At 46.0% G+C, this 8,677-nt stretch overlaps 1 protein-coding gene across 1 annotated transcript in view; it reads left to right on the top strand.

The window, feature by feature from the left end:
- Nucleotides 1-1,119: 1,119 nt before the first annotated feature.
- PRCP (prolylcarboxypeptidase) overlaps nt 1,120-8,677 on the top strand; it is a 28,905-nt gene continuing 21,347 nt past the window's right edge. The window contains exon 1 of the mRNA XM_057399036.1: nt 1,120-1,249. Coding sequence (XP_057255019.1) covers nt 1,127-1,249 — 123 coding nt within the window. The 5' untranslated portion in view covers nt 1,120-1,126. The remainder of the gene's footprint in view (nt 1,250-8,677) is intronic.

Below are 8,677 nucleotides of genomic sequence, written 5' to 3'. Positions count from 1 at the left end.
GACAAGGGGAATGGCTTTAACCTGACAGAGGGGAGACTGAGATGAGCCCTTAGGCAGAAGCTCTTCCCTGTGAGGGTGCTGAGGCGCTGGCACAGGGTGCCCAGAGAAGCTGTGGCTGCCCCATCCCTGGCAGTGTCCAAGGCCAGGTTGGACACAGGGGCTTGGAGCAACCTGCTCTAGTGGAAGGTGTCCCTGCCCATGGCAGGGGTTGGAACTGGATGAGCTTTAAGGTCCCTTCCAACCCAAACCATTCTGGAATTCAACAGCCCGGAGGTCTCATCAAGTTTCCTGTCAGTGCCTGGTGCCCTCTAGTGACTGCGCTGCCTTAAACACTCCCCAACAAAAACCAAACAAGCCGCACACGAGCCGTTAACCGGTCTCACATCGCATTTTTTTACCCCTCAGCCTTCTCCCACTCCATCCCCGAGATGCCCCCGGCAGCAGACAGCGAGCAGCGAGTCCGGGCACAGCGCCGGGGAGCTCAAGGCCGGGAGGAGTTCCCAAGCTTCACAGTATCACAGTATGCTAGAGATTGGAAGGGACCTCGAAAGATCATCTAGTCCAATCCCCCTGCCGGAGCAGGAACACCTAGATAAGGTTACACAGGAATGTGTCCAGGTGGGTTTTGAATGTCTCCAGGGAAGGAGACTCCACAACCTCCCTGGGCAGCCTGTTCCAGTGTTCCGTCACCCTCACTGAGAAGAAGTTTCTTCTCAAGTTTAAGTGGAACCTCTTGTGTTCCAGTTTGTACCCATTACCCCTTGTCCTATCATTGTTTGCCACTGAGTAGAGCCTGGCTCCATCCTCGTGACACTCCCCCTTTATATATTTATATATACTAATAAGGTCACCCCTCAGACTCCTCTAAACTATAGAGACCCAGCTCCCTCAGTCTTTCCTCATAAGGGAGATGCTCCACTCTCTTAATCATCTTAGTTGCCCTTCACCCTACTCCCACCCTTTAAGTGGTGCTTTCAGCTGCGCTCAACACCCCAGAAACCCTCCGGTCACCCCAGCATTACCGTTCATACCGGTGTGCCTCTTCAAGCGCTGCTGTCCTCCGACACCGAGGGGAAGCGGTGAAGCCGGCGGGGCGGCCGGGCGGTCCTTGCTTCTCATCCCGGCCATGCTGCGGCTTTTCCTGCTCCTCCTGCTCTTCGGCGCGCCCGCCGCACTGCCCGCTCCCCGCTACCGCCGGGGCGCTGCGCTGCCGACCCGCACCTACCTGACGCGGTACCTCACGCAGCAGGTAGGAGCCGCCGCGGTCCGACCGTGCAGTGTCGAGTGTCCCGCCGAAGGGGACGTGCCGAGCAGCCTGGGCAGGGCTCGTCCCCCTGTGCTGGGCACTGGTGAGGCTGCACCTTGAATCCTGTGTTCAGTTCTGGGCCCCTCACTACAAGAGAGACATTGAGGTGCTGGAGCGGGGACAGAGAAGGGCGATGGAGCTGGTGAAGGGCCTGGAGCACAAGTGTGATGGGGAATGGCTGAGGGACCTGGGGGGGTTCAGTCTGGAGAAGAGAAGGCTCAGGGGGGACCTTATCACTCTCTACAACTGCCCTGAAAGGATGATGGAGTGAGGTGGGGTTGGTATCTTCTCCCAAGTAATAAGTGACAGGACAAGAGGAAACGGCCTCAAGCTGCACCAGGGCAGGTTTAGATGGAGCTGAGGAACAATTCCTGCCCCAGAGGGTGCTCAGGCATTGGAACAGGCTGCCCAGGGCAGGGCTGCAGTCACCGTCCCTCCAAGTGTTCACAAACCGTGGAGATGAGGCCCTCAGTGCCGTGGGTTAGTGGTGGCCTTGGCAGTGCTGGGGAACCGTTGGACTTGATCATCTTAAAGGTCTTTTCCAATCCAGTTGATGCTATGATCTCTACACCATATACTAGCACCATAGCCTGTTTTTCGGTGCATTCTGCCCAGTGTGTTGGCAGAGAGGGGCCAGCTGTACCCTGGTGGTGTTTGCTGTGTGATTTCTGTTTGTCCCTTTTAAATAGGGAACAGGTTTCTGTTAACCTGAGTTTTGTTTTCCTGCCTGCTCCAACGTTTCTCTTTGCAATTTGGGCAAAGTCCCCAGCTCATGGGCAGATCCACAACGTTGGCTCCACGTGCTGCTGTGGTCCCTTGAAACACCACTTATTTACAGGTTTTCATGGAAACGGTCACCAGTTCCTTTGTACATGTTGGGGTGTTTGCATCTTCATGTGTCCTGAACCTGATTTTTGCATGGGATATGATGGCTCCCCTCATTGAGAGGTGCAGTGAGGAGAGAGGACACTTGTAGTGTTCTCTGGTTTTGATTGCAATCAGACTTGTAGCCTGCATCTGAATTTCATTCCCTGGTCTATGTATGGGACGGTGGGAAGGAGAGTGTTTAATTCACAGGCATCTTGGGTGATACAGCGGTTGAACATAGAATGGTTTGGGTTGGAAGGGACCTTAAAGCTCATCCAGTTCCAACCCCCTGCCACAGGCAGGGTCACCTTCCACTAGAGCAAGTTGCTCTAGTGTCCAACCTGGCCTTGAACACTGCCAGGGATGGGGCAGCCACAGCTTCTCTGGGCACCCTGTGCCAGCACCTCAGCACCCTCACAGGGAGGAACTTCTGCCTAAGAGCTCATTCCTGGCTCTCCTCTTTAAACTGTAGAAGGTGAACTTACAATGGAATGAGCAAAATGGGAAGACTATGCTTTCAGAGACAAGAGGCATGAATGAAACAACTAATCCTTATAAGATTATTCTAAATAGCTATGGAATAATTTCAGTGTCAAGGTCCCTGTCATCTGAGGTGTGAGAGGTGGAACAATTTCAATGAGAAATCCATTCTGTGAGATTATATTCTCCCCCAGACAGTGTTACTGGTTTGGGAGCACTCCTCTTCCAGTTTTCCATAAATCACGGAGTTCCTGTGTCTTGACAGCATCTCTGTCTAATTTCAATCACACAGGTAGTGACTTGAGATCCGGGTCCATCCACTAACTCCTCTAATAACCCTGAAGCTTATTCTGGTGACATACTGCAGATACCTCCTGCAGTGCGTGGTCAGTGCTGGCTGGGATGCCAATCCTCTGGTAGTGTTGTAACTCCAAGCCTGACACCTAATTGTTCTGCTGTTTCAGTAGTTCCACATTGCTATCATAGTATCAGTGATACTAATTCTGTGCCCTGGTCTGAACCACCCTTTGTCACTGTGTTATCACACCTCTGTCCTCATCCCATCTCTGGGCTGTGTCATCATCTGGTTTGTCTCAGCTATCAGAGACAGCCCTTGTGCCCTCCAGTTGCCAGCAAAGCTGCAGAGCTGCTGTGTACCCAAGATATGTGGATTTTGGGAGGTAGATAAGGGTTGAGAGAAGAGTGCCAGTAATATCCTGTTATAAAGTTGGTGCCACATCTTCCTTCAGTCTCTTCTGTGTTCTCTTCCCCTCGTAATTCAAGTAAAATAATGTTGGCTGAAAGTGGCTGCTGCGGGAAAGAGGGGTCCTGTTCCCGGGCCTTGAAGTCCTTGCTTTCCTTGTCCAAAAACTTATCAGTAGTGTTGAACATGGTGGAAAATGTGTCTATATCCATGTACTTTTAATTGTATTCATCAAAGACTTGGATGCTGATGCCTGGCCCTTGAAAGAAACAGGGTTAGAATGGGAAGTCTAATCACACCGAGGGCATAAGACAGTGTTTTATCAGCAGCTTAACATGCAGAACTGATATAGGTGAACTCAGCAGCCCTTATGAAACATGCACTCAGAGCTGCTGTCAGGGAGCTTGTAATTACATTGTGATTCTGTAGTGGAACTTAACTGCCATGATTAACATGTTAAATAGGGGTGGTGATACTCTGGCACCTCTCAGGATTATTGAGGTTTAATTACTTACATTATAGTTGCTTACAACATGAATCATCTGCCTCTGTTCTGTGCTTCCCAGTTGTTCTTCTTAGGTAAAGTTCCTGTTTTGATTCTTGTTTCTCCCTTTGGTAAGTTGAAATAATTTATATAAAACCATGCCATATAAAAATTAGTTTATAATATGGTAAAAAAATGTAGTCACAAAAGAAATGTTTCTTATACCTATTTACATTAAAATATCTTTAACTAGAGTCTTTGAATATTTAATACTTCTACAAAAGAAAACTTGGAGAAGTCTAAACAGGCTCCTTGCATGAATTCTGTTGCTTTAAAAGTTACCTTCTTTAGCACAATTTATTTGTGTTGCACATTGGAGAGCTGAATTTCAGAGGCTGAGAGCGTTCATTTGCAATTACAACTTCTAAATGGAGCCTCTTGGCATGAAGTCCTGTAGACCAGTGGTGTTGCTTGAGGGCTTAGCATCAACCTTTACTGAGAAGCAGTGCTATTTAGGTCTGCCTTCCTAAAAATGGGGAAATAACAGGGTGAGAGTTCAGCTCAATTCTCATTTACATTGAGCTTCATCCTGCTTACCGTTTAAAGTCTCAGAGATCCCTGAGGATGGGGCTAAAGTCTGGAATATTGAGAAATAAGTCAAGCAATGCCTGTGTCAGTATGACCAAGATCTTAGCTGTGTACTGGCATGTGTATGCCTTATTACTTTGGCTTTTGGGTGTGATTTCCCTCTCCTTTGAAGCTAACTGATGCCTTTCAGACCTACTCCTCCAATGCATGAGTGAAACAACCCCAGTATAAAGATGCTTTATGCTGACCTGGATTAATAGATGGCCTTTGAAGGAGAAACACAAGAAACTCTACCATCACCACATCTTTGTCAACAGATTGTATCTGTATTGGGGAAATTGGTTTCCTTTTCTCATGTACTAGTGTGATTTTTATAGGCAAGACTATTTTCACTTCTGTTTTGATAGGTTGCTTGTAATTTGTGTGTTAAATTAATCCATCCAAAACTGATCTTTACAGAGATAATCATGTGTAGGATGTATAGAGCTGCAGGAAGACCGCTGCTCTTTGAATGGCTTCTTTGTTAGGTAGCTGTGTCAATGACCACAACTCAAATTCGTTGGAAGGACTTGATGAGGCATCCAATAGTCATCTACTTCTCTTTGCCCAAATTGAAATAATCTGATATCTTAGTGACGAAGCTGGAGTCAGACACATTCTGTCCTTTGGGGAGTTGTCTTGCACCTCTGTGTTTGTGTTCCTGCCTGCAACGCACGTACCAGCATTACAAAAACCATAGCCTGAGAACTTGTGGTGCTTTAAATGCTGAGAGCATGATACCTCAAATTTCCTGATAGTTGAAGGCTTCTCAGTGCTAAACTGTCATTTTAAGGGGTGGATCACTCATTTGGATTTGATGCCTGTGTGAGGCTTCATATGCTAGTGGATCCTTCATCCCAGTCACACTCTGTAAGCATGTCACTTGCTCTGAGAGCTGCTTTGAATTTGTCTAGGAACCAGTGTAACAAGTGCAAATTGACTTTTGTTCAGCAAGTTACTGAGCGTGGTCCTTCCAGCAGGTTGTCTTTGAAACTGCATGTCAGTTGGGTCACCATTTCTAGAAGATGACTGCATTGAATAACTTTCTACATTTCATACCTGTGTCAGTATTTCCTAAATTCATATGCAAGTCTTTGTGCTCTAAAACACATCTGCACTTCGTGTTATGGGTACCTAAAAGGAAGCTCTGTTGAAGCTTCAATGTAATGAAGTTTAAATGTAATGGAATTTGATCTTTTCTGGCTATATTGGGTGTTTTCAATACCCAATTTTGTGTCACAGACTGAAGTTGTGAGGCATAGAAAATGCCTGAAAGTGCAAAAATTAGAATGTTGGTTTCAAGCCGAGAAAAGAATCTGGGAAGTACCTCAAAGGAGAAGTGAAGATGGATTCATTTCTCTTTCAGACATGGCTCTTTCTGTTGTAGAGGAAGGCAGTGAATCTCAGAATTTCCCTGTTCCAACGGAAAATCAGTACTGCATAAGAGAACAGTTTGACTTCAGTCAGGTTGCAAAACGAATGTGCAGAGTAAAGCAAAGTGCCTTGAAGAGACTGGATCACCTTTTTGATGACAATATTGGCTTAATTTATCAAATTAAGCAAAACTAAGGATGCAGTTTTGCTCTGAAACTAATGTTTCATTGGTTGTATTCAACAAGAAGAAAGTTTGCAGTTATAGAACAAGATACTGGGCTTGGAGCAACCTGGTCTAGTGGAAGGTGTCCCTGCCTGTGGCAGGGGGTTGGAACCAGATGAGCTTTAAGGTGCTTTCCAACCCAAACCAACCTGCGATCCTATGATTTTCCAGTATTTGACACTTTCACTCTTATATGTAAAACAGTGTCACATAAACCATATGTACAACAGTTATGTATATGCCCATTTAATGTTAATGGAGTATTTTTCAGCTGTGAGCCTTTTAATTCCGGTTAGCAGCTTTTTCAGCATCTCATTGTGACTCAGAATAGCAGCAGATGTTGGGAATGGTTAAGGTGGGTTTGTTTTTCATGCCTGGCACCACAATACTGTAGCACATTTAACTTCTGGTGGAGGAAAAAACAAAGTGCTTTTTACAGAAGCCCCTTGGTACCAATTAAAAGTTATCTCAGTGCTTAGAGAAGAAGTGATGCTGATGTTTGTCTCTGAGGTGAATTACTTAGAATATGTTTTACTCATCAAGTAGTACAGGAGTATTTGGCAGCTCTTACTCTGTGATTTCAAACAGGAGCTGTAAGCTATAAACCAGATCTATAAGCAGAAACAATAGCTCTTACTCAGTGGACAGGAAAAGGGGGAAGTACTTGTTAAAGCTTGTCAGTGAATTCTTATTTTTATGCACTACTTATCTGTGGGTCACAAAGCAGACACTGGCCTCTCAAATTAAGCAGGAAACAATTTCCTCACAACTTCCTTCAAGTGAGCAGTTAATACTAGAGACTACAAAAAGCATCAATGATCACTACTCTCCCTGAAAATAAGCAGTTTTAATCTCACTAGCTTCAACCATTGAAAGCTGTAATGCGCCACAGATTTCTGGTGGACTGTCTTGATTAAAGTCTGTTCCAGGGCCTCACTACCTTCACAATAAAGAACTTCTTCCTGTCCTACAAGGTGATAGCTGAGGGCTTTTAGCAATGTCTGTGGAGTTGAAGGACTGAACAACAAACAACTGCACATGGCTGAAATAGCAGGCTGTTTGCAAGCTGCATTGGATGAGATAAATTTTGTTAACTTCGTTGAAGTTATTTGGACTTCTACCAAATGCTCATGAGCTTCTGATGGGCTGTGGGCTGCATCAAAAGGAGCGTGACCAGCAGGTCGAAGGAGGTGATCCTGCCCCTCTACTCTGCTCTTGTGAGACCTCACTTGGTGTATTGTGTGCAGTTCTGGTGTCCTCAACATAAAAAGGACATGGAACTGTTGGAACAAGTCCAGAGGAGGCCACGGGGATGATCGGGGGACTGGAATACCTCCCATATGAAGACAGGCTGAGAAAGATGGGCCTGTTCAGCCTGGAGAAGGCTGCGTGGAGACCTCCTAGCCGCCTTCCAGTATCAGAAGGGGACTACAGGGATGCTGGAGAGGGACTCTTCTTCAGGGACTGTAGTGATAGGACAAGGGGTAGCGGGTTTAAACTTCCCTGTGAGGGGAAGTCCTTCCCTGTGAGGGCGGTGAGGCTCTGGCACAAATTGCTCAGAGAAGCTGTGGCTGTCCCATCCCTGGCAGTGTTTAAGGCCAGGCTGGACAGAGCCTTGGGCGGCATGGTCCATGGCAGGGGGTTGGAACTGGATGATCTTAAGGTCCTTTCCAACCCAAACCATTTTATGAGTCTATGAATCAAAGTCTTGGATCTGAACTAATATCATCTTTTTGAGGGTGGCGGGTAGGAAGGAAAATGAAACTCAACATGTGTTCCATATTGGGTTCTTCATCTGACCTTGAGGAGATCAAGGCTAGCCAACAGCATAAGAAGTTGTACGCTGTGCTGATAATGTATAACAATTATGCTAAATTGGTGAGAGCCAGGAGGTCACACTTGATTATTTCGCCTTAAATCTTTAAAAATTGAAGAAATACCTTGCATTTATTTCATGCCTCCTGGAATATTTAGTTTTTATACCTAAAGCAGTGAAACTTGTAAGACATTTAAAGGGGCTGTACTCGGTTGTCTTCCATATACCTGCAAAATGGTTCATTTCTTTGTTTTCCAGGCATGTGAATTCAGAGAATTAAATATGGACAGAGCAATGGGAATTGCATTTCTCAGCACAATCAGTACCTACCATCCTCCCTGCCTGTGGTGTGTGGAGATAATTCTATTTTATTTACATTTGTAGTTGCTATCTCCTACGCTTTAGTTCAGCCCAAGCGTGCAGGGAGTATTCTCTGATACTCAGCACTGTGACAGTGCTACTGGCAAGTGTCATTGGTACTGTCAGTTGTGCTGTGTGTGCCTGCTGTTCTCTAAACACAGATAATGATCAAAGAACAAAACTTCTGATCCTTTTGGGCTGTTGTTTCTATCTTCAAATTGACATAATGGCTTTCTCTGTATCTGAAGGGGGGCTACAAGGGTACTGGAGAGGTACTCTTTGTCAGGGACTGTAGCGATAGGTCAAGGGGTAACGGGTTTAAACTTAGGGGAGATTTAGGTTAGATATCAGGAAGAAGTTCTTTACTGTGAGGGTGGTGAGGCACTGGAATGGGTTGCCCAAAGAAGTGGTGAATTCTCCATCCCTGGCAGTGTTCA

Source organism: Pezoporus wallicus, unplaced genomic scaffold (genome assembly GCF_028554395.1).
Source record: "Pezoporus wallicus isolate ANWC-B61680 ecotype Strahan unplaced genomic scaffold, APGP_CSIRO_Pwel_v1 contig_3876, whole genome shotgun sequence".
In the NCBI taxonomy this organism is placed as follows: Eukaryota; Metazoa; Chordata; class Aves; order Psittaciformes; family Psittacidae; genus Pezoporus; species Pezoporus wallicus.
This window is presented reverse-complemented; position numbering and strand designations above follow the sequence as displayed.